The 26145-nt window shown below is 39.2% G+C and overlaps 1 protein-coding gene across 3 annotated transcripts; it reads right to left on the bottom strand.

Annotated features, from left to right (window-relative positions):
- Positions 1-3176: 3176 nt before the first annotated feature.
- On the bottom strand, positions 3177-25126 carry LOC124555059 (LYR motif-containing protein 2). Of its 3 annotated transcripts, none has more exons than XR_006968513.1 (4): positions 24913-25126; positions 24394-24534; positions 22587-22735; positions 3177-4567 (listed from the first exon to the last, which is right to left on the bottom strand). XR_006968513.1 is itself a non-coding variant. In XM_047128834.1 (3 exons), the coding sequence occupies exons 1-3, from the start codon at positions 24949-24951 to the stop codon at positions 22646-22648; spliced, it is 270 nt and encodes an 89-aa protein (XP_046984790.1). In that variant the 5' UTR covers positions 24952-25125; the 3' UTR covers positions 22193-22645. The 3 variants fall into 3 exon arrangements, 1 of the variants encoding a protein (XP_046984790.1); XR_006968512.1 differs by lacking the exon at positions 3177-4567 and adding an exon at positions 9147-10921 and having other exon boundaries at positions 24913-25125; XM_047128834.1 differs by lacking the exon at positions 3177-4567 and having other exon boundaries at positions 22193-22735; positions 24913-25125.
- Between the last annotated feature and the right edge of the window lie 1019 nt (positions 25127-26145).

A 26145-nucleotide genomic window follows, 5' to 3' on the forward strand; every position in this document is an offset into this window, starting at 1 on the left:
CCCCTCCACCAAATACTGTTACTGTCACTGTTTACTACGCGGCCATCAAAAATATGGACTCCCTAAAAACTATCATCTTAGAGATCTATGTGCACATACCGATGCCAGTGTTTGCTTCTGTATGCTGTCTCTGTACAAACATGTGCCTTGAAGATAAATTTTTTAGTCATAAGTATTGAAAACTGCAGTCCTTTGTACACATTTTTGGTTTCAGAATATGGTATATATTTTGTAACCATGAGCTCTTGATTTTATTCTCCTGCTTCCAATATGATTTTAAAAACAGATGTCAGAGCCCTTACTATGGAAATTGATATGAGGAATGTAGATATGCCAAAAAGTATCAAGTTTATACATAAAAGAAAATTTAATAATGATAAATTTAAGAAGGTATTATGGAATGAAAGATGAGAGCCAGTATACAAAACAGCTGGATGTGAATGATAAATGGGATAATTTTTTAAGATATTCAATAAAACTTTAAACAAAATGTCTCCTGTAGTAAGTGAACTAATAAACACTATAAATCACAAAACTGATAATTTCAGTACTGAAATCATTAAACTGAGAGAGGACCTGAAAGATTGTTATTTCTGCTTTAGAGAGACTAAATTACAATATATTTTAACAAAATGAAAACTACTCAGAAAAAATACAGACTCATTGACTGACCTTGAAGCTCAGAAATAAGCCAGTTAAATATGCAACTCCAGTATTGTTAGTAAAACACCATGGGAAAAAATGTATAAAATGTGTGGGAAACAGTAAATTCATGAACACAACAGTGTAATATGAAAAGACAACAATGAAATAATAAATGACCTAAATATGTGTGAAAGACATTCATACAAAAGTTCATTCAACTGACACAAATGAATTAAATGATTGGGCATTTAACTTACTTTCAGAAACACTAGCCAATGTTTTTTCACCCATGGCTTTCCTGGAAGGATTCTCCTAGCAATCGTCTCAAAACTTTGAGCTAAAATGTTGTGAAGTTTGAATGACACTTCACCTAAGTTGCTAAATGAATGCAAAAGAAAATTAGTTAAGTCTCTGATACACATAATAAGTATCTCCCTGTCACAGAGAATTCTCTGAATTGTTGAAACTCACTGAAATTCAACCAGTGTATAAGATAGGAATAAAAACTGATGTGAAAAACTACAGGGTAATACCTTTAACTTCAGAACTTGGCAAATTGCTAGATAAACTAATACTAAATCCAGTTGAGGGATATTTAATCAAACATAATATATTCAGAAATCTACAGCATGGTTTCAGGAATGGAAAATCTACTGTAACAGATGTAGCAACATTTATACATGAAATATTAAACTGAATAAAGAAGACAAGGTAACAGGTACTTTCCTGGATCTGAGTAAAGCTTTTGATACTGTGAATCATACCATTTTATTGCATAAACTGGAATAATGTGGGGTGAGAGGTGTAAACTTGCTTACCTCTTATATAAAAGTCAGGAAAAAGGGTGTGAAGCAAACATATAAAAAGAATGAACAGTTGCTAAAAACTAAGTCAACCTACAGGATGCTTCAATACGGTGTGCCTCACGAAAGTATATTAGGACATTTTTCGGTTCCTTGTGTATGTTAATGACTTAACTGAACCCCAAAACAGCAAGGTCGTAAGCTATGTGGATGTGACAGTCTTTGTCAGTTGGAGCAGTGATATGAAAACTGCTGTTAGCAGCAGTGAAAGCAATTACAGTATTCTGTCAGCTTACATTACTGCAAACGAGCTACTTGTAAATAAAGAGAAGACACAGCCAATGCAATGCCTCCTTAGCTATAATCTAAATACAGTGACAGAAGAAAAAGACAGAACCAAGAAGGAGCCGTGTGATACAAACAAAAGTTGGTAGGTATTTTTCTACATCTGAAAGACAACTTCTATTCAAAATTTCATGCCAGTCACATAAGAGTGGCACTAGTAGCACCGCTATGATGATGCAAATCAGGTTTGCTTCAGGTATATGCTGTAATGGTCATGAGCATTGGTTACATTTGATGTTATTCAAGAATGCCGTTAAGACAATGACATGCCATTATCAACAGCTTATTGAGTTTGAATGAGGTTATGTACCAGGGCTATAGCTGGAAGATGCTCTGTAGCATGCATTCCACTGACCCCAAAACCACCACAATCTGTGACTTCAGTGGTGTCAAGTGAGACATTCCAGAAAGACTCAGCAGGAATGGAGCAATTTACACAATTCCTGGCAACAGTGGTAATGGAAGGGTACAGTCACAAGAAGACCAGGCTCTTGATGGCCACATGGCAGTACCAATAGGGAGAACCACTGTGTTCAGCACATGGCTGTGGCACTTCGTACTGCGTCTCCAGCAGCAATTCGAGCAGCTGTTGGCACCACAGTTACACAACAAACTGTTACAAACTGGTTACTTTAAGGACAGCTCTGGGCCAGATGCTCTGTAGCATGCATTCCACTGACCCCAAACCACCACAATCTGTGACTTCAGTGGTGTCAAGTGAGAGCTGATTGGAGGGCAGAGTGGAGATCTGTTGCATTTTCTGATGAAAGCAGGTCCTGCTTCAATGCCAGTGATGGCCATGTGTTGGTTAGAAGATCACCAAGTGAGTGCCTGCAAACAACCTGTCTGCATGCTAGACACACTGGACCTATACCTGCAGTTATGGTTTAGGGTAAGTAAGAGCACTCTTGTGGGTATCCCATGCACACTGTCTGCAAAACTGTACATCAGTTCGACCTATTGTGCTGCCATTCATGAACAGCATTCCAGGTTTTTTTTTGCCCACAGAATAACACTCACCCACACACAGCTGTTGTAACCCAACATGCTCTACAGTGTGTTGAAATGTTGCCTTAATATGTTTGATCACCAGTTCTGTCTCCAATTGCACATATATGGGGTCTCCAATCGAGCATCTATTTGGCATCATCAGACAACTCCAAAGTCATCCACAACCAGCATTAACCATTGCTATATTGACCATCCAACTGCAACAAGCATGGAACTTCATACCACAAACTCACATCTGACATCTTTACAACACAATGCACACTTGCATTCAACATTCTGGTGGTTTCACCGGTTATTAATGTACCACCATTTCACATCTGCAATGGCTTTTCTCATGCTTACCTGAGATCTAGCAATATTAACCACTTAAAACAGGTTACACAGAAAAATTTATTCTCAAAATTTTATTACTTTACATTAATTATTTCTTGGTTTGGGATTTCATTTATTTATTTTCATCAATGCATAAATGTTACTTCATTTACACCTCCACTGGTACAAATAAATACAAGTTTTTGATATACTTGTGGATGAACATCTACAGCAGAAATATGTATTAGCTAAAATAAAAAGGATAGTAAGAGTGGTAGCTAAAGTAAACAAGAAAGCCTTGTACAGAATTTTTTCACATGATTTTAGGATAGGCACAATGAAAAAGACAAGTCCTTTATCAAACACAGACAAAACAAAGCACACGCGCACACACACACACACACACACACGCACACACACACACACGCACACACACACACGCACACACACACACACAAAGCACAACTCACACACTCACAATGCCTAGGCCTTAGTGCCCAGAGACAATAGTGGCCACATGTACGTGAGTTGTGCTTTTATGAAGATGTGAGGGTTTCATTTTGTCTACATTTGGAGGAAGACTTAGTCCAATAGATGGTAATATCTAGCAGTCTTTTTCATTGTGCCTGTCTGCCACTCAACACCTCCTCTATGTGGAGAATGCCATCTATTCTTTCCATGTTCTTGTTATTCAATCCTAGATTTTCCATTGTTTCATTATAAGATAGCTCATTTAAATCCCTTAAAGAATAAAGTCAAGCACTTATTAACAGAGAAATACTGTTATTCAACAGGAGATTTCAAATTGTAATGTCTCCTTTTAAAACTGTTAGTGTATGTAGCCATAAGATTGTTTCTGTAAGAGAAAACTGAGAATTTCTGATCTTTAGAGGTAGCAGAAATACTGTTAATACAACCTTGTATGTCAATACATATGTGTGAACTAAAGCTATGAATTTGTCCTAAAACTCTTTGCTGTACTGACAGTGAATAAATAAATATGGGAAAAGAAGGATGAGTAGCCGCTTCATTGCTCAAGAGTGGGTTGTTCAAATTTCCCACACATTTCATAGATTCTTATGAGCTAGAGCCATATTTTTGATAATAAAATATACCATCATACTTAACAACATCTTGTCATGCACATTTACTATCAAAACACAAAACAGATGTGTTTTACCACATTTATTGGATGCAATTTTGTTCTTCATACAAACCCATAAGTGAATTATAAACTGAAAGTAACAGTCTTCTTCACTTCATGGAGGAAGCTTACAGACTGTTCCATCTTCATCATAGACTAAAAGTAGTGAGATTTTTCCCTCTTTATTATTATTATTTTTTTCTAAAGGGGGTAATATGAAGTTCCAGGCTTTTAATGCAAGAGTTTAGTGGAGTTTTAAGGTATGTTTCCTTTATTTTTTCTTTGGTGCTTTAATAACTTGTGAGTTCTGAAACATTTAGAAATATATGAACATAAATGATGGAAGTCATTGCATTTTTAAAGGAAGTGTCCAAATATTGATATGAAAACCAAGAAAGACTTATGAATGGACAATAGGGATTTCAGCTTTTCCCCTTTCTACTAAAGAATCAATGTGAGCCACAACCCCTATACTCTTAAGCTGACTAGTTATTGAATATTAAGAGTGGAATATTTATTTTACACACCTCAACAAAAGTTTGGAATATCATAGAGTTTACTACAATTATATGATTTCTTATAGCACAACCACTGAGGTTCGTAAAATACCTTATCAACAAAATAAACACAATTCCTTCTGACAACAAGATCAATTTTGGTTAGTTACAAAAAAACCATTACAAAACAAAGCAGGCTCTCTCCTAAGTGTACATCTTGAACCAAAAACAGTGGAAAGCTTTATCTCATAATAATGATTATCAGTCTTCAGTAGTGAGTATGTCCTCCCACACACAGGTGTGTTCTTCCATTCTGCAAGGCACACTCTGGATGAAACCATCAAGTTTGTCTTGGGGTACAAGGTCTCACTCCTCAATGGCAGCTCCAGTGACGTCCTGAAGAGTGGCAGGTGGATTTGGACTCTGTGCAGTGGCCAACTTCAACAGGTCTCATGCATGCTCATTTGCATACATGTCTGTGGGTTGTGTTGGCCAATGTGTTCAGTTGATGTTGCATCTTTGAAGATACCAAGACACTGCTATAATACAGTGCGGTCTTGCATTGTCATCGACTAGGATGAAGTTGTCACTGACTTCATGTCTGTAGGGCTTTACAATTGTTTGTAGGACCGCTTGGAGGTATCAGGATCCAGTCAAATTGATACAGACGGGAGTCGGAGGGGTCCACCATTATTGCTGCCCAGAACACTACACTTCCACCTGCAAATAGATGGACTTCCTGAATGTATTGGCATTCCTGGTGTCATCTAGTGCTTCTCCAAACCCTAACATGTTTAGTGTATGGTCAAAAACAAACCCTGGTTTCATCTGCAAACATGACAATTCTGCAATAGTGCAATGTTGATGTGCAAGAGCTCAGATCCTTCGACTGTGTCAGTTCTATTGTTTCAGTGTAAAACTTCTCATTGGTCTTCTGGAATGAAGACCACTCCAATGCAATCTTATACGAACTGTTTGGTCTGAGATACAAATCCCTGTTGCCTGGGAGAAGTAATTTCCAATATTCCAGGCAGTTGATGTCAGGTGCCTGCAAGCTGGCAGTTGGAAGAAATGATCCTCCATTTGTGTTGTTATACTAGGACTACCACTGAAATGTCTATTGTTCACATTTACTGTCTCTCTGTATTTTCTCCACACCTTAAACACCCACTTTGAGTGACAAGTAACCAATCAGCAACATCCTGCTGTGTAAGGCCTTCTGAAAGTAAAGCCACTATCCTGACTCGTGTTGTATGCATTTATCAGGCATGTTCCTGCAGGGCTGAACGCAAACTGAATGAAGCTGTTGTTCACACTGGACTGCTAGCAGTGTCCCACTAAGGCAGCAGTACATTTACATGACTGGAAAATGACCAGAAAACATGCCAATACTAAACACTGTCCAGTATATGGGCTCTAACTGGATAATGCATGAAGTGCCTAGGTCAATGAGACCTCTAGTAGCATTGACTACATTTTATGACAGTATTCCAAACTTTTTGTTGAGCAGTGTATTATTTCATACATTTAATTCAGTAGTTAGTATCAAATAGTTCCTTGTATGTGTAGAAAAATTTAGAACAGGGCAAAGAAAGTATTTTGTGGAGGAGTATGACTGTAATAACAAGACAAAGTTGTGTGTTGTCACCTTACCAGGTGATTAATGGGCCAATATAAAACAGTTAAGAAATCTGATGCGTGTTCTCTTCTCTAATACAGGGTGATTATAATTAAAGTTTCAGTTTCAAAATGTTGTAAAAAAAGAACTGCTGCTCAGAATGACATCAAATTTGAAAAGAATATTGTCAAAGAAGGGGGAAACACAAAAATTTTAAAGAAAATTTTCCCACTAGATTGCGCTGTAAGCATCATAACATAAATGGATTCAGCTAAAAATGACACTTGAATTGCAATAAACACAGCTATGGTGTGAGAATGTTAAACCAACCATACTGTGCAATGTGCATCACTGCACAAGTTTAGCATTCAATAGTTGTGGCACTGTTCGGTAAGCCCATTCATCACTCAAGGTCATACCACATCAGAGGGCAGAAATCAGTTTTTAATTGTCCTGAGGTCAAAAGCCACATAAAAGACAACAACGAAATCGGGTTTTAATTGTCCTGGCACCAAAATGTGCATATAAAGCAACAATAAAATCAGTTTTTAATTGTCATGAGACTGGCACAAGACATGTTCAGTATGCTGTCCCCAGTTTTCTGCTACATGTTGAAATCAAGACACACCATGGTTCACAACAGATTGGAGTGTCTCAGGGGTCACATTCAGAATGTGTTGCATAATGCATGCCTTCAATTCAGTAACATTTGTAGTTGGAGCACTAACAAAGCATCTTTCAGATAACTCCACAGCCAGAGGTCACAGAGATTAAGATCATGTGATCTGGATGGCCAGACTGCAGGGAAATGATGGTTGATAATTCTAGCATTTCCAAAATGGCTCTGCAGCAACTGCTTCACTAGCTGCACTATGTATGGAGGAGCACCATCTTGCATAAAAATTATCCTACACACACATCCTAGCTGTTGAAAGGTTTGAATGACACTGGCACACAAAAGACTCTCGTAGCATTTACCAGTGATGGTACAGGTAACAGGATCTGCAAGACCCATCTCCTCAAAAAAAATATTGCCCTGTGATAAATGATGCAGTCAACCCGCACCACAAAGTTACCTTTGCAGAGCGAAGCGGTACTTGATGTGAGAGTGGATTTTCCATTGTTCGTAATCCGCAATTCTGTGTATTTGATGTGCACTTGGAGATGGAAATGGACTTTGTCTGTCCACAGAATGTTCCATTGCCATTCACTGTCCACTTCCATGCAAGCAAGAAATTCTAGAGCAAACATTTGACTCACTGATAGGACATCATGATGCAACTCCTAAACATGGGTAATTTTGTGCAGCAAGCAATGTAGGATCTTTCATAGAATTTTATGCACCATGGTCACAGGCATGTCCAAAGTTCAGGCAATTCCCCTTTTACTGCACATTTCACTCGATCCCTCCTGCAATGGGGACTGATGACCATAGCAGTCTGGTCCCTTTACTCCCCCCAAACCAACCAACCTCCTGCAATGCTGTGGTCACATCTCCAATCTGTCTTTTTGAATTTCATAATCTTTTTCTCCAAACCTTTGGGAGACATCAGACCATTGCCCATTTTGATACCCTTGAGTGTCCAGAACTTCTGCAGGGCTACTGGCACACAATCAGCTTTCTTGTAAAAGAGCTTTACCTGCAGTGTGTGATCCTGCATTGAGACAGACATGCCGAGCACCTCAGACACAAACTAAGGAACAGAAATGTACCCTTCACCTATTATTTTGCATATTCTGCCACTTACAGTGCCATCCAGTAGTGACATTTTCATTTTTGTCTCCATTATGTTTGCCTCTTGTTCAATAACATTTCATTCAAATCTGACATCATTGTGAACAGTGGTTCTTTTTTTAAACAGCATTTTGAAAGTGGAACTTCAATTATTATCACCCTATACAAGTTACTAACTTGTGACTTTCACTCTCTCCATTGCTAAAAATATGAATGGGGAACTGCAATAAACATAACATTATTCACATTTCATTGCACTAAAATGAAGAAGACTGTTTCTTTTCCAAGCAGTGTCCTTTCTACCTGGCAAGTATTACTGCATAATGCATAATCAAAAAATTTGTCTCTATGTTTGGAAAAAAGACTGTTCCCATTCTCTGACATCTGGAGCAGTCACATGTACCTTTTATATTACCTTTAAAATCTCTTACATACTACAACAGATTTCTCACTTATCTTATATAAATACATGCAACAATCAAATGTCTGGACAATTTTTCAATCTCATGCTCCAAAAAATTGTTTTTACTATACTTGTGACTAAGCTCAACTACTGACTACTGAGTTCTTGCAGTGAATCTCTACATCAGACCTAAGTAATCTAAAACATTGGAGTCCTGGAGTTTTGTATTATTGTGATGACAATTCACTGCTACTCAGACTCACAAATGGGAGTTACTGATATTAGCACTCCTGATACTGCAAAACAACTGAGACTACCTAAAGCGAACAAGGTACCAAGTGACAGAGTTTCAGCTAAATGTTACACGGAATACACTGCTGAATTATCCCCTCTACTGGCTCACATTTATCGAGAATTTTTCATGCACTGAATAGTCGCACATGACTGGAAATGAGTATAGGTCACTCTCATTTTAAAAAATGGTAAAAGATTGGATGCACATAATTACAGACTAATATTGCTGATCTCTATCTGTTGCAGGATCCTAGACCACATTCTATGCTCAAATATCATGACGGTCCTGGACGAAAACAAAGTTCTCTCAAAGAATCAGCATTAATTCATGAGAAATCATTTGTGAGAAACACAGCTTGCTTTATTCATACACAATTACCTTTCAAATTTAATAATACATGAAGGTGAACAGATAGGTTCCACCTTCTTGAATTTCTGAAAGGTATTCTGACACAGTACCACACTGTCAATTACTATCCAAGATACAAAAATACAGAATATCTTTGCAAATATGTGATTGTCACAATGAATATTTGACAAATGTAAGGCAGTGTGTAATACTAGGGGATGAATGTGTAACAGTAATTAAAGTCATATTGGGTGTAGCCCAAGAAAATGTAATAAGGACTATAATATTGTCAATATACATTAAAGGTTTTTTCAGGTAGAATCAGTAACATTAAGAGGGTCTCCTTAAATGTGGATATGTGTAAAACAAGGCCTATAACAAAGAGAAAGAACCTGATTATAAGATTAGCTGTGAACATCTAGAGTGTATCGCATTTTCCATCTACAAATCAGCACGGATTCAGAGAGCATGACACATCTGAAACTTAGCTTGCTCTTTTCTTGCACACAGCACTTCACACAGTGCCACACTGCAGACTGTTCACAAAATCTGAGGATACAGAATAGGTTCTCAGACATGTGAGTAGCTCAAAGATTTTTTAAGTAATGGAACCCAGTATGGTGTCCTGGATAGCAAGTGGTCATCAAAAGTATCACTGGGAGTGGTCCAGGGCTGTGTGATGGGACTGCTCTTGTTCTCTACTTGACTAGCAATGATATAAGTTACCTCCTCAATGCACCATACGGTGAGGTATATGTGTAGATAGATGTAGACATGAAGTATTTAGAGGTAATACTAAAAAGTGATACTAAATGGGACAAACACTTACAATTAGTATTAGGGAAGGTGAACGAAAGACTTGGATTTGTTGGATAGGTTCTGTGAAAGTGTACTACATTTGTAAAGGAAATTGTATATAAGATGCTAGGGCAGCCAATTCTAAAGTATTGTTCCATAGTTTGGTGTCATTAAGTAGGCATGACAATAGACAGTGAACAAATTCAGAGACAAGCTGCTAGGATTGTAGCAGGTTGGTATTGGCCTCACAAAAGTGTAACAGAATTGCTCACAGAACTTCAATTGGAATCATTGGAGGACAGATGGTATAGTTCTTGTGAAGCCCTTTGGGAACATTTACAGAACTTGTATTCAAAGAAGACTGTACAACCATTCTGGGATCATGAGAATAAGATAAAGCGAGATTAGGGCATGTACACAGGCATATAGAGTGTCTTTTTCTCTTGTTTAATATGGTGCAGAGTACTCTCAGCCATTCACTGTTTAATGGCTTGCAGAGTACATACATAGATCTAGAAAGAACGGCCAAAATTTGTAAAAGCACCTTGTGCTCATCTATATCAACAAGGCACAGGAAGTACACACACAAACCAGTTATCAATCACATTAATTAGGTTTTTGCCCCCCACTTTACATCACTTTTGCTCGGGCTCCAAATAGAAGGCTTCACACAAGCAAAATATGTGACAAGACATGACCAATGGAAAGGAACAGTAGCATTCCTCGTGTAAAGTACATAAAAAATAATTATGTCAAAGTATTCTGGCTTCAGGTTGTTCGTTAACAGCTTCATTTATAACCAAATCAAATAACAGCTGCATTAATTAAACAAATTGGTCCCAGCTATAATTATTATAAGTTACACCAGTATCAACAATCTGTGCTGCCTTCATCTTGTAAGCATACAACATCTATCTTATCTATTTCACCATATCTCTGTTGTCAAGATGATGTCACCATAAATATTCTGAAAATGAGAAAAAGACAGACATATGGAACTTTTTGTAGAATATGTTCTTTTTCTACGTCAAAAGCTATCAACTTGTTTCAACTACACACAGCAATAAGTGAATATAACTTTAAAGAAGTATTAACTAAATGGTAATAATTTAATATAAGGTTGACAAAACATAACAGACATATTTTTCAAACAACAGATCACTGGATGGAATCTTCCAACTTTCCTATGGATTAAAATAGGAGTGAGAGAACATTGATATGTTGAAATAAGCTTCTTCAATTTGTTTCAATTTATTTTCTGCTCATAAGACTTAATTTTACATGCATGGGCATTGTCAACAAAATATAAATTACAGTAAATGTTGTAGGAAAGTTCGTGCAGAATGTACATACTTCACGATTAAAGGAGACCACTCACCAGAAAGCAGAAATATTGAGTTGTCGACAGGCATACACAAAAGAAGAAAAACTTGCTAGCTTTTGCAGTGATCCTTCATGAGCTAGAGTAAAATACACGAAAATACAAGCTCTCTCTCTCTCTCTCTCTCTCTCTCTCTCTCTCTCTCTCTCTCACACACACACACACACACACACACACACACACCTAAGCCCCTACTTGGTGCCGGATAGACTGACAGTGCCAATGCTATTTTGCAGCAGGTGAACTGTTGTGGTGGGGGTAGTGTCAGGTGGGGTGGGTAGAGGGAGGGAAAGGCAGGAGGCAGGGAGAGGGACTGCAGGTAAGTTATTAGTATCTTGAATGGAGGCAACCAATTTGCCAACTGGGAATGCAGGAGGGAGAGGTGGCATGATTTTAGCAGCTGATGGGAAGCAGCACACACTAAAAGCAACATAGGAATGTAAACTGGGAGGGGGTGACAGGATGGAGGAAGGGGAAGCTGTTAGGTGGAAGGTGTAGGGATAGTGGGTTACCTGAGTTTGATGTCATGACAATTATAGGAGCAGAGGATGTGCTGTAAGGACAACTCGCATCTGCACAGTTCAGAGATGCTGGTGGTGGAGGGGAGGTCAAATTGTGAAGCATTAATTGAAATCAAGCACGTTATGTTCAGCTGCATATTGTGCCAGAGGTGGTGTGAACTCTGTTCTTGACAGCAATTTGGCAGTGGCCATTAATTCTGATTGACAGCTGGTTGGTAGTCATACCAACATGAAAGGCTGTGCAGTGCTTGTAGCTTCCTCTGACTGGGAAGGATAAGCCTGTGACAGGACTGCTGTAGCAGGTGCTGGGTGGGTGGATTGGGGTGGTATTGCACCTTGGTCTGCCACAATGATATGATTCCTGTGACACAGGGATGGGAGTGGGAGTGGCACAGTGACTAACTAGGATGTAGTGTAGGTTGGGTGGATGACAGAACATCGCTTTAGGAGAGATGGTAAGTATCTTGGGTAGGATGTCCTCATTTCAGGGCAGGATGAGAGATTATCAAAGGCCTGGTGAAGGATATGGTTCAGTTTCTCCAGTCCAGGATGATACTGGGTGATGAGGGTTGCATTCCTTTGTAGCTGATTCATAGGGGTAGTAGGAGGACTGGGGATGTGTGAGAATATGGCACAGGAAATATGTTTGTGGACTAGGTTTGGGGGGAGGGGTTGGGGGGGGGGGGGTGTTTCCTGTCTGTGAAGGCCTTTATGAGGCCTTCAGCATACTGGACAAGGGAATTCTCATCACTGCAGATATGTTGTCCACCGGTGGCTAGGCTAGCCACTCATCAATGATGTATCTGCAGTGACGAGAATTCCCTTGTCCTGTATGTTGAAGGTCACCCATCCCTCCTGCATTACTAGCTGGCAAACTGGATGCCTCTCTCCAAGCCACTAGCAACCCATCCCGAGCCCTCTCCCTGCCTCCCCCCCCCCCCCCCCCACCTAACACTACCCCCACATCACAACCAGTTCACCTGCCACAAAATACCATTGGCACTGTCAGTCTAGCTGGCACCATGTGGGTGCTCAGGCATGTGCATGTGTGTGTGTGTGTGTGTGTGTGTGTGTGTGTGTGTGTGTGTGTGTGTGTGTGTGAGAGAGAGAGAGAGAGAGAGAGAGAGAGAGAGAGAGAGAGAGAGAGCGTGTGTGTGTGTGTGTGTGTGTGTGTGTGTGTGTGTGTGTGTGTGTTTGCGTATTTTACTCTAGTGCATCAAAGGATTACTCCGAAAGCTAGGAAGTTTACCTTCTTTCATGTGCACCTATCGGCATCTCAACACATCTGCTTTTCGGTGAGCGGTATCCTTTAATTCTCAAGTATTTATATAAATTACAGTACTATTTTTTACAGTGTGGTATTATTAAATAAATGAAACAATTTGAAAATTCATTCCAAAGTGAACTGTTTTATGTGCAATTTACTACTACACTTATTTCTAGGACAGGAATTTTCCTTACATTATTATTCATTTTAAATCCAAGTTATATGGGCATTTGTGGACAAGCCACTGTGTAAGCCCCTTTTAAAAGGTATCTCCCGTCAAAATCTTAACATCCTTTGCGAACAAGTTATGAAAAACAGCTCCTTTGGCATAGGGGTTTCTTGCTGTTAATGTTCTGTTAATCATATGAAAGTCTGTTTTATGTTTTGCATTATAGTTGTGAATTTAAAAATTCATATATGTGGCCTTAGTGTCTTCTTTCATTAGCATAATGGTTTCTAGTATACACATGACATAAACTGTGGGAATATTGAATCTAGTGAATACACTTTTACAAGATTTTCCTTGTTTCTCTTTCACTATGATCCTCAAGGCTCTCTTCTGCAGTATGAAAACTGTTTTGATAATGGTGTGGCAAGTCTGTTCACTACAGTACTACTACATACAAAAAGAAAGGTTATACCTATCCAAACTATACAATCCTTTGGGTTTCACAATTATGGTATTGCAATAATCTCCTTAACATATGTAGACTGGACCTTTCTTTTTCCAAACATGATCAACTTGCTGTTTCAACAAAAGTCAGTCATCTATGTATAAACCCAAAATTTACAATCTAAATTGGCTTTTGATGGAATTCATCACTCTCAATATTTTGTCTATTTAGACCACTCAGTTTAAAGTTAATAATATTTGTTTTTTCTAGGTTTACTTTTAAGTTGTCTTTTTTCAATCCAGTCTTAAATCTCATCAATAAGGCTGGACTCACCGTCTGCACAACAGACACCAGATGTACCACTGGCATATGTAGTGATCAAATGCTTATTCTCTAGAAAACTTGAGAAATCATTTACATAACATATGAATAGGAATGGACCTAAAATGGAGCCCTGAGAAACACCAAAATGTTCATTTCTTATTCTTGACTGTCTCTTCTCCAGTACTATCCATTATCACACATAATTTCTGTACACTGTTGTCTACCCTTTAAATATTTTTCTATCAATTGCATGAGTTTTCCATGACACTGCTCATTGCAGTTTTTGATAAGAGCGTATGACGATGTACTCCATCAAAAGCTTTTCAGAGGTCCAGAAATACTCCTTCTTGTTGGACTTTTCATTTACTTTTTCAAATACATAACGGATAAACTGTACTACTGCCAACATAATACTGCGACCTTTTTTTTAAATCAAGCAGGAAATTATCTAATATGTATGTCAGCACTGTTGTAATATTCCACAATTCCTTTTAACATTATTTTCTAAGTCAGTTTGCTGAATATTGAGATTAGGGAAATACGTTTGTGCTTATGAACATGCTTCATTTCCCCTTTCCTGCGTAAGGGTTTGACAGCAGTCAGTTTCAACTTATCAGGGAATACACTGTCTTCAAGTACACAGTTTATTCGATGAACTAATGGCTTCACTAAATCATGTTTGTCTTTCATGAGGAGTATGTAGAAGGTGGGCATGCAGTGTGTCATAGGGATGAGAGGGAAATGGATCCAGGGTAGAGGTTCTAGGAAGGGCCTAAGAATTTAAGCAGGGATTGGAGGTTATGTTGGACTTCTGGGATGGGATCACTCTAGCAGAGTTTATAGGTGGAGGAGTCAGGTAATCACCAAACTACATAAATCCAACAATCCTGGGCACCCTATTGCAGCTGGTTATTGTGCTCCCAGTGAAAGAATTTTGGTCCTCAACGAACAACGCCTCCAACCCTGCCTGAAATATAGCCTCCCATCTCATAGGTACCAACCACTTGCTTCACCAACTCTCCATCACTCCCACTCTTTTATATCTTGGATCCCTGCTCATCACAGCTGATGCTAGTTCTCTATAAACCAACAACCCTCATGCCCATGGTCTTGCCACCATTGAAGGCTGCCTTTCCTAACATCCTTCAGACTTCAAACCCACTACCCTTTTACTCACACACCTTACCAAATTCATCCTAACACACAAATACTTCTCCTTTGTAGGGAAAGTATACAGAAAAATCCATGACACAACCATGGGCACCCACCTGTGCCAGGCTTTCTATGGGCCATCTAGAGGTGACTTTCCCAGCCTCTGAAAACCTCTGGTCTGGATCAGGTTCATTGACAATATCTTCACAATCTGGGCTCAGGGCTAAGACACCCTATCCTCACTCCTTCACAACATCAACACCTTCTCTACCATTTTACCTGGTCTTCCTCAACCTGGAGTGCCACCTCCCTAGACGTTGACCCCCTCCTCTCTGATTGTTCCATTCACAGCCATCCCTTCCACGCCATAAACTTCCTCCCATACAGCCTGGCCACCCGGCGACGGCGTATCTGCAGGGTCAAGAACTCCCTTGCCCTGTGTGCTGAAGACCTCACCAAGCCCTTCACAGATAGGCACTATCCCCAGACCTAGTGTGCTAACAGATCTCTCATGTCATTTCCTCACACATCCCCCAAGAACCAGCAACAAAGGAGTGCTCCTTTCATCACCAAATACCAGCCTGGACTGGAACAACTGAACCATATCCTTCCTCAGGACTTTGATTACATATCATCATGCCCTGAAATGAAGCACATCCTACCTAAGATCGTTCCAAACCCTCCTAAAATGGTGTTCCGTCACCCACTCAAACTCAACAACATCCTAACCCACCTCTATGTCACTCCCAAACCCAATAGGCTGACACATGGATAATATCGCTGTGGAAGATCCAGGTGCAAGATCTGCCCAATCCAAACACCCAGTACTTCCTAAATGGTCCTGTCAAAGGCTTACCTTACGCCATCAGAGGCAGGACCACCTGTGAAAGCAGCCACAACATATAACAACTCTGCTGGTATCATTGCACAGCTTTTCATATTGGTATGAGTACCAACCAGCTCCCCACCAGGATGAACGGCCACCACCAAACTGTGGCCAAGAGCCTGGTAGATCACCCTGTGACACATCATGCAGCTGAACATAACATGCTTGATTCCAATGGCTGCTTCACAATTCAATCCATCTGGAGCCTCCCCTCCACCACCAACTTTTCTGAAAAGCACAGATTGGAGTTATTCTTACAACACATTTCCTCTCCCGAAATTATCCCAGCCTCAACCTACAGTAACCTATTGTCTCCACACCCTCCCCCTTCTATCTCACTGCCCCACCATCCCCTGACACTGCACCTAGCAGTCATGTTATACCTCCATCTAGCCCTTACAAGTTCTGACAGACAGGCCTCCTCTCTCCCCCGTCTGTACCGAGCTACCCCTCCCACTTGCCTGACCCGCTCCAGATTGCCACTCAATATGACAGTTGCATTCCGGCCCAAGCTGCCAGAGAATGGTCATGTGTGCATGAAGTATGTTTGCTTGTTTGAATGTGTGTGTGTTTTCTTTCCTGAAGATGGCTTTGGCTGAAAGCTAAATGGGTAACGTACCACCTTTGCAGTGAGTTGCAATCTAACTTTTCATAACACTGTTGATATTCCAACCCGGAATTTCTATTTAAGTTTAAAACTTTTTTTTTTCTTTAGCAACTTTTATGCACCCAGCACGAAGTCCCAAGTGACTGGAAAAAAGTGCAGGTGGTTCCTATATATAAGAAGGGTAAAAGAATGGACCCGAAAAATGTCGAAACAATCAGTTTGCTTCAGAATCCTTGAACATATTCTCAGTTTTGATTACAATAAATTCTCTTGAGAATGACAAGCTTATGTCCACGAATAAGCATGAGTTTAGAAAGCATCACTCATGCTTGACTTTTTTCACACGATATTCTGCAAACTATGGATGAAGGGCAACAGGCCGGTTCCATAATTCTAGATTTCCAGAAATCATCTGACACGGTGCCACACTGTAGTCTGTTGTTGAAGGTGTGAGCATATGGTATAGGTTCACCGATATGTGAGAGACTCAAATACTTCTTAAGTTATAGAACCCAGTACAATGTCCTCGGCAGTAAGAGACAAGAGCATCATAAGAAGTACCCAAGGAAAGTGTGATAGGACCGCTGTTGGTCTCTATACACATAAATAATTTGGCAAAGCGGATGGGCAGCAATCTGCAGTTGTTTGCTGATGACACTGTGGTGTACAGTAAGGTGTCGAAGTTGAGTGAATGTAGGGGGATACAAGATGACTTAGACAAAATTTCTAGTTGGTGTGATGAATGGCAGCTAGCTCTAAATGTTATAAAATGTAAGTTAATGCAGATGAATAGGAAGAACATACCCATAATGTTCAGATACAGTATTAGTAGTGTCCTGCTTGACACAGTCACATTGTTTAAATATCTGGGCATAACACTGCAAAGCGATATGAAATGGAATGAGCATGTGAGGACTGTGGTAGGGAACTTCGGTTTATTGGGAGAATTTTAGGAAAATGTGGTTAACTGATCTCACTGTGGCTTGTAGATGAAGCTTTGAAATTACACAAGAAAACAATTTTGCCCACATTTCACAACTTTCTATTTTACATGGCCTACGTTTGAAAGCTCAACCCATTTTCAGAAAACCTCATAGGGAACTTCTGGGACTTCTCAGAAAAATGTGGCCATCAACGCTGATGTTTGTTATATGCCATGTCTGGCTATGCCATTGCTACTTACCAACCTTATGCTACAACTGCCGTGTCCTACATGGTATTAGGTAAGTAATGATAATCACTGTAAACACTTTACACACAAAAGACAATTAAAATTGTGCATAAAGACACCATACCAATTCATTTATATTTACAAAAAATAAATAAAAAATAAATTCTTAAGTGTAAGAAAGATTCCCTCCATTATGGCCAGAGTGTTTTCATATGTTTTGTTTAATCAAAACTCACATATAGTTGGCCCGTACACACATTGCCAAGATTCTTTCGAGTGTGCTGTAGAAATTTCTCTGGCAAGCCCTTACACATCCTCCATACAATCCCCATCTCTCTCATGTGATTTCTATATTTTTAGAGCCCGAAAGAAAAACATTCATGGCCACCAATTTGCTTCAGACGAAGAGGTGCACAACTGGGTATGACCATGGTTCCATAGGCAGCCGCACACATTTTTCCCTTGTCCCAGTGTGATAAATGTATTAACAATTAAGGTGATAACTTTCATAATAATGAGCAGTCTTTCTTTTTTTTCCATCTGTCATTTTCATTTGACTGCCACTTATACAAACAACATAAATTACAGCTTTCAATCCTGCTGGCCTTCTGACATCAACAATATTTACATTCAGTGCTGCGGTACTCATCTTCTTTTCGCATGCACAGTAAACACATGTAGGCTTCCAATATTTCAGTATTATAATGAGAATTAGACAAAGCTTCTGATGACATGACAATGCCGACATACAGAACCTGACTGGGGCATGACGATATAACCCGGACATATGAGAGAGATTATGTGCAAACCTGTAAGGTTCTGTGAACCTCTTCATTCTGCAGTGTCGTATTGGGAAAACTGCATAACACAAGGACTGACTACAGCTTCTACAGGGTTATGTTTTATCACAATTTGCAAAGTCTATTCAAAGTAACCAACCATCTGCAATGTAAAAATGAGACCAAAGGCTGATAAAGAAGTTATAAAATACACTGCCTGACAATTAAAGTGAAACACCCAGAACACATGTTCAAACATCAATGTAATTTTGTACACTTGCACACCATTGGTGGGTTTGTAAATGATTTAGAGTTGTCTGTGACAGCTGCAGCATTAGTATTGTTTGTGTTTAGTATTGTTACCAGGTATGGTATGGTATAAAGGGCATAAACAGAGTCATATATTGAGTGATCACTGTGGAGGACACAGAGATGCTGCGTACTCATGTGAGACAGTGTTATCAGCTCCCGACAGCAGAGATGGGTGAAACTGTTCTTTTCAGAGGTCAGATCAGGATTGCTAACTCAATGGAATGAATTAGCTCATTTTCATGACTCATAACTCACCTTTCACTCACAGAAATAAATAAAGGAAGGCACCTCCCCTTTCTAATTTAGGTCACTATACCTGTATTTTTATCTGATTTGGTTCTATTTTGAAAGAAAGCAGAAATAGGAGTAACAAGTTTACATTATGTCCCATGCAGTTTTCAGAATTGATAAGTTCTACATTTTGCCTGCTGTAAAAATTATCATGACTAAATCATAACTATTTTTTTATCAAGTGATAACATTTTAAAGATCATCTCATTCTTGTTATGTTTTCATATGTTTGAGGACATGTTTCTTTCAGCATGTGGTGTAAGGCACTGTTGCAGCATCCTGCTGCAGAATCTTCATTCTACTCACTAATGTCACCAGAGAGACATTTCAGATCAGACTCCTTTTTTTTTTTTCAAGTCCCAGATTACTCACGCCTTAGAATGATCTGGCTCTTTGAATCATTTCAGGATCGGATCGCCCATCTTTATCTGACAGTTTGACAGGGGCCTCATTATGGGTATCCATTTGGCTGGCTGGTCAAATCATGCAATCTCCAGATTTCTGGGGCATTCAGATATGACAGTGGCCCAATGATGGACTTCATGGAAATGTGGAGGCAGGCACAGTCATCATAAAAGTTCCCATCAACCACCATGAGGGAGGAACACCATATTGTGCACCATTCACTTCATAGCCCCTTCACATCTGTGCTTGTCATCTGAGAACAAATAATGGATTCCCTGCAATATTCTGTGTCATTTCATACCATTGGCTGGAGATGAGCACAGCCAGACTACAGAATTACCATCACATACATAGACTACCCTTAACACTACAACAAAAATGCCTGCATTTGGATTAGCACTATGACCAGGCAGCATGAACTGCTGGTGAACGGAATGGCACTGTGTTCAGCAATGAATTGTAGTTCTGCACTACCCTGGATGACAGCAAGTATGGCAGTGACCTGGTGACAGGTTCCTTTCTTCCAAGGTTCAGGAGACACAAAGTGGTGTTACTCCTGGTGTCAGAGAGTTGAGGGGCACTGGATATGACCAGGTAACAGCTGGTAGTGTTTGAGGGAACTCTGGTTGGACCACAGTACATCACGTATATCTTGCAGCCCTGTTTGTTGACTTTCATGTAAAAGTATTGATGAGTCATTTTTCAACAGGTCCATGCCCATCTGCACATGGCATGTGTGTCTATGAACTGTGTGGGTGATGATAAGATACTCTCATGGCCAGCAACATCCCCAGATCTGTCCCCGATGAAATGTGTGGGGCCAGCTCAGAAGTCAACTCCATACGAGTGCCAGTATCCAGGACCTGTTGCAACAGCTGTGGGCCTCCTTGCCTCAAGGGAGGATACAGCAGCTTTATGACATCATTCCCAACTAAACCAGAGCATGCATACTGGCCACAGGCACTGCAACAGCATACTGATAAGTGGATTCACAGTGCCACGTTGTTTGCAAATTTGACTCAATTTTGAAATCGCTGCAATGACATCACATACCTTCTCAACCTATAAAGTTTCACGTTGTTTCCTCCTCCCATTCTGGGTGCTTCATTTTCCTCATCAGGCAGTGTGTCTCTTAAGGAAAATAAAACACACTGCAACTTTCATGGGTATCTAAGAGCTGAGGATCCACCAGGTACCTCTCCTAAGAGGGGCAGCAGATTAGATGGTCTTTTGAAGATGCTCAGTGGATCAAAGAGTAACAAGAAATTTAGTTGCCAAAATAAATCTGGCCAAACATGTGTATTTAGCATCTCCTGACAAAATAATATAAACAGTGAAGATATCTTGTATCAGTGCCAACTGGTCATTTCAACCATTTTCTGTAAAGAATAGTTCTCTTATTCATTAACTAGGGCAACTTATTTTGTGTCATGATTGTATACACTTTTCAAGCCAGTTTTATTTAGGAAAACATGCAGTAATTTTGCACCAATGGTTTGTCACCAGCACATACTTAGTGACCAAGCATACTGCTTGTCCCTAAAGCACTGTGCATGCTAGGGGAGCGGGGTGTCTTCGTGTATAGTGGGTCTTCTCGCGGTATTGTGTTCACTGACACTACCTGAGAACAACTAAGGGGTGCACTGTATGGACACAAAATTTCCATGCTTACTTGCAAATCGAGCTAAAAATTCCAGTAAACCACTGAAGTCACTGCATCATCCTTACTCTTAATTAAGTGGACACCGACAGACTACTACTGGAGATACAATGTTTCAGTAATACTACATGTACCAATTATGTGTGTAAATGATATGTGTAGGTAAGCAGAATAGCCTGTTTCATCTTCTTGTAATAATAATGTCTATGCCTCCAAAGTTAACTCGGGTAGCATTTTTCTCAAGTTGTATTGGAATAGATAGACTGCCTTCCTAATTATCCTGACAGTGTATTATAAAGGGCACACTAAGCTTTCATGAATGTACCTAAAATATCAATAATCTGCAATCGAAATAGCATGTTACCTTCACAGTTTATTTTGCTCGTGATGATTCAACTATCATAGATGTATCATATGGTTACATCGGACACACACAAGGACTGGCATAGCCTTGATCAAAAATCCCCCAAGGCAATAAACTGTAAGTGAGATGTATAATTCATGTGAATTTAAATCAGCCAGGATTCTAGATGTTGTCTTCTCAATAATAAGTCTACACATTTATAGAAAAGCATATCATTTCATATAAATGCATCACGCAGGCATGCATAATTGCATTAAACTTCCAGACGCAGAATTGAGGACACCACAGTTAAAATCTCAACTTGTCAACAACAATGTCTCCAAATAAGTTGACACTTGTGCCAGCTCCCACAATGGTGGAATAAAAGAGAAGACTTCAAATAGAACAATTAGGTTGATGACAAATTTACTTTTTGTTGGTCAAACAATGAATGGAAACTACAAATCAGCAGCCACATAAAGGAGTATTTTCATCTTAAAGATGGTACCTAACATAAATACACAGTTAAAATCTCAACTTCACCCTTTTTATTTTCACAATACTCATATGATTCACAGCTCATTGGCTTCATCAATGGCACAACACAAAACTCATGTGTTTGATACATGGGTTTTCCCTGACACTTGCACACAACTTTCACTTCTGTTCATGTTCTGCATTTGTGGAAACTGCCTGCATGCACAATGGTTTGAATTACATATTAAACAATGTCTCCAGATAAGTTGACACTTGTGCCGGCTCCCACAATGGTGGAATAAAAGAGAAGACTTCAAATAGAACAATTAGGTTGATGACAAATTTACTTTTTGTTGGTCAAACAATGAATGGAAACTACAAATCAGCAGCCACATAAAGGGGTATTTTCATCTTAAAGATGGTACCTAACATAAATACTTACACATTGTTTTATATTGTTCAGTCACAGCAATCATGTGCCATTAACATCACATGCTACTTTTAATTATTCTTTGCACTGCTCAACTCAATGGATTGCTTCAGTTCCTTTAAGGATCTCTCACCATTGAAGATCAGCATCTTTATAGCGTACTGCAAATTGAAGAGACAAAAACTTACAATAAATGTCTCTTATAACAGTGTCAGGTTGTAACTAGTTTTAACTGCTTCTTAGAATGAACAGAATAGAATATTACTAGTATGCGCTTCCTCATCTGGCATGCCGCATAAAATGGTGTGTGTTAGGCCTACATAGGATTTGTCTTTCTGTGAGGGGTCTGATGGAATGCTTCTGTGAGAGGTTAAAATGTCACTGATCATTATCCACACAACACTCTTATCAGTGACAAACCACGGAAATAAAACGCAGTCTTGTTGTTGGCTTTGTAACCTGTGGTGTGGTGTCATTTAACACCCACTGTGTACACCAAAATCCACCCAGTGAATGTGAAAACAGACACAAGACAACATAAATGATAGTGTGACAGATTTTACATACACCTAGAAGAAACAAAAATAGACAGTATAAATAAATGTTTATTTGTATTTGTGAAATTTTTGGGAGGCTCTAGGAAGAGTGAAGAGGACAGGAGATGAGAGAAGAGGAGAGGGCAGGGCAGGGCAGGGCAGGGCAGGGCAGGACAAAGGAGGGGGGGCAGTCACTGCAGATTTGTATGCATGATGCTGGAAATTCAGAAAGACCATGTAATGGGAATGAAATGAACTATAGGGCCCCACAAAGTGTTTAGAAAGGAAGAAACTGACATCCAAATAGTATCTATCAAGGATTTCTTTATCCTCTTACCAACAGGCCTAAATTGTATTGAACAATGTGATCATTTAAACCACGTACATTCCCAAATATTAATGATTTAAAAGAACGTCACAAAATTTATAATTGTAGAAATTTGAGTTTTCCCCATAGCTAAGGCTGAATGCTGCTTCCTCGTATAACAAAACTAAAAAAATTAGCTTTATTATCCCAATTAACCTCATTCTCCTTAATGTTCCACCCATAATTTCAAACAAGGCTGAACTAAAATAGCTGAGACTTGGAGCAATCATTTTTTGTGGCTTCATACAAGACAAAAAAATGTTATCAATCTCACTTCAAAATATACACTTTATATTGACTGGATGTAATTGACAACTAACAAAATATCTTGAAAACCACCTCTTTCACACCATTCTTTGTGTCCATAGGCGTGGGGTGGAGGGTCAAGTTTTAACCACGGTAAGCATGTTCAAATAGAAGTTGGTTGCAGTTGCAGAAATTATACAGAACTAATAGTCTTGCATGGAGTAGAGCATCAAGTCAGGCTGATGACATCAAGACATCAGAAAATCTGAGAATACAACAGATCAGTTATGCACTGGAAAAAAATATTGGTTTCTGTCAAATTTTTGTTTTTCCTAACATGTCGTATAATATATACTGTATATATCCATAGGGAGAGTGTGTGCTATGAGATTGCATTTTAAATGAACAATTCGTCAAATTTAAATAGTAATCACTTACAACAAATTGTTACATGTCATCTCAGGACAGCTTATGTTTATACACTGTTAGTGAGGATATCGCTTCAGACTATTTTTGTTTTTGCATCTTCACACACAGTCTAAAGAGGGAGCAATCTCATTCGAATGATGCCAAACTTTTATTGAATCAATATTACTCTGTGTAATGATTTATAGGAATATTTAACTGGGCAACGGAAAACAGTGCTTAGGTGCAATTTAAATGCACTAACCTCATCTTTCTCATTTTGGTACTTTCTAAAGTCACTTCTAGCCCAAAGGCGAAGTTCTGCTTTACTTCCTTCATCCGGTACTCTGCGTATTTCCCGTAATATGTCTCGATACAGTTTCAGAACTTTCTGACGGAGCATAAACTGAAACAAGATTAATTCTACAACAATATGAACACAATGTTACAAAAATTGTAAAATAGCATGACCTATAAAACAACTCCCTTACAACAAAAACTGTCCTTAACACAAGAGCTAACTATACAAACCCTCACATATTAGCCTATCAAAGGATAAAATTGAGAAGTCAAGCTCCAATGTAGTGACGTCTTTGTGAGTTGTCCTGCTATAGGCCTAAACGCAAAAGAAAACACTTCATTCTCCTTAAGGAATTAAGACTGCCTATACCACTAGCATCAAACATGGGTTATTAACGAAATAAATTTGTAGTCGAATCTTCAGAACATAAGTTCACCCCACGTTGAGATCAGTCCCCCTACCGAAAGTGCCGATCTCTTTTACCTGTTTAAGATTCATTGTTGCCGGGATCTTTGGAGGCATAGTTGGAAATTATGTACAGTAAGGGAAGTATCAAAGAATTATGCAGCAACTCTATGAACAGAGAACATTTATTTCAAACAAAATCCATCTCATCTTCAACAAATCCAAAACAACAGCTTTTATTCTCCCTCCAACGACTATTCTTGCGTCATCACAACACAGACCTTCTACTAGTACGAGGCAAGATCACTGCTCACCAGTATTATCGATTATGAGGCAAGACAACAGCAGTCCGATAGGTAATTGTATCTACGGATGTATGCTTGTACGACAATATTCACTCATTTTACCTTTTTTTAAACCATGTTTAAAGCCAGAAATTTTATGACTCTCAGAATTAGAAAAATACTATTTTGATTTCAACATCACAGACAATTTGAAATATTACATTAACTTCACGTGGTGCTAGCTCGTCGTAATCAAGGACTAGTGCGCACGGATGACTTTTGTCACCGAGAAAAAAAAGCTTCCATCGTTGTCACGTCACGTCATAGAAGTGGAGTGCGCTCACGAAGGACAGTCACTAAACTTTTTTTTTAATCCAAGCGTCATCTGAAAAAAAAGAAGAAAAATGCAGTGTATGAAGCAGCAAACAGTGGAATTTCTAGAACTGTACCAGGCAGGGCACCGCTTATGGACCATTAGAAACAAGCATTGAAGAACAATAACAAAGAAACATGATGCTATGCAGAGAATTGCTGCTACATTTGGCAGAGACAAAGCAAGCATCAAGCAAAAATACGTTCGCTTGAGGTCGTATATCGACATGAAAAGTGGAAGATGGTATCCAGCAGATTATTGGGCAGTGGTGTATACACTAATCTTGTTTTGTTATAAACTGTTGAAGTTTCTCAATGACGTTCATCAGCCATAAAAAACAACATAAACTGTTAACCAAGAGGTACAAAAACTATTCTCGCGTGTCCTTACTTGTATTTTATACTGTACAATAACATTCATCCATTGTTATTTTGCTGCAGTATACTTCCTTGTGGGCTTAAAACGTAATCTGCAAACTTGCCTCGAAATTGTTTGTTTGTGTTAGAAGCTTTCTGTAGTACATTCTTGGGCGCAGTAACAATCGATGCAGCACCATCTCGTCTTCATGTGCTTGGGTTTATCTCATGCTTCAACATTTCATTTTTTTTTAAATATGGAGACACACAGCCGTAAGTGAGACAGTTCGTGTCTTCT

Source organism: Schistocerca americana, chromosome X (genome assembly GCF_021461395.2).
Source record: "Schistocerca americana isolate TAMUIC-IGC-003095 chromosome X, iqSchAmer2.1, whole genome shotgun sequence".
Taxonomy (NCBI): Eukaryota; Metazoa; Arthropoda; class Insecta; order Orthoptera; family Acrididae; genus Schistocerca; species Schistocerca americana.

Bases quoted from the DNA above. Each gene is read 5' to 3' on its own strand.
- LOC124555059 (XM_047128834.1), bottom strand. From the start codon at position 24,951: ATGCCTCCAAAGATCCCGGCAACAATGAATCTTAAACAG. The intron at 24,535-24,912 runs GTAAAAGAGATC...ATCTTGTTTCAG, and splicing joins CAACAATGAATCTTAAACAG to TTTATGCTCCGTCAGAAAGT. The intron at 22,736-24,393 runs GTTAGTGCATTT...TTCAATTTGCAG, and splicing joins ACCAAAATGAGAAAGATGAG to TACGCTATAAAGATGCTGAT.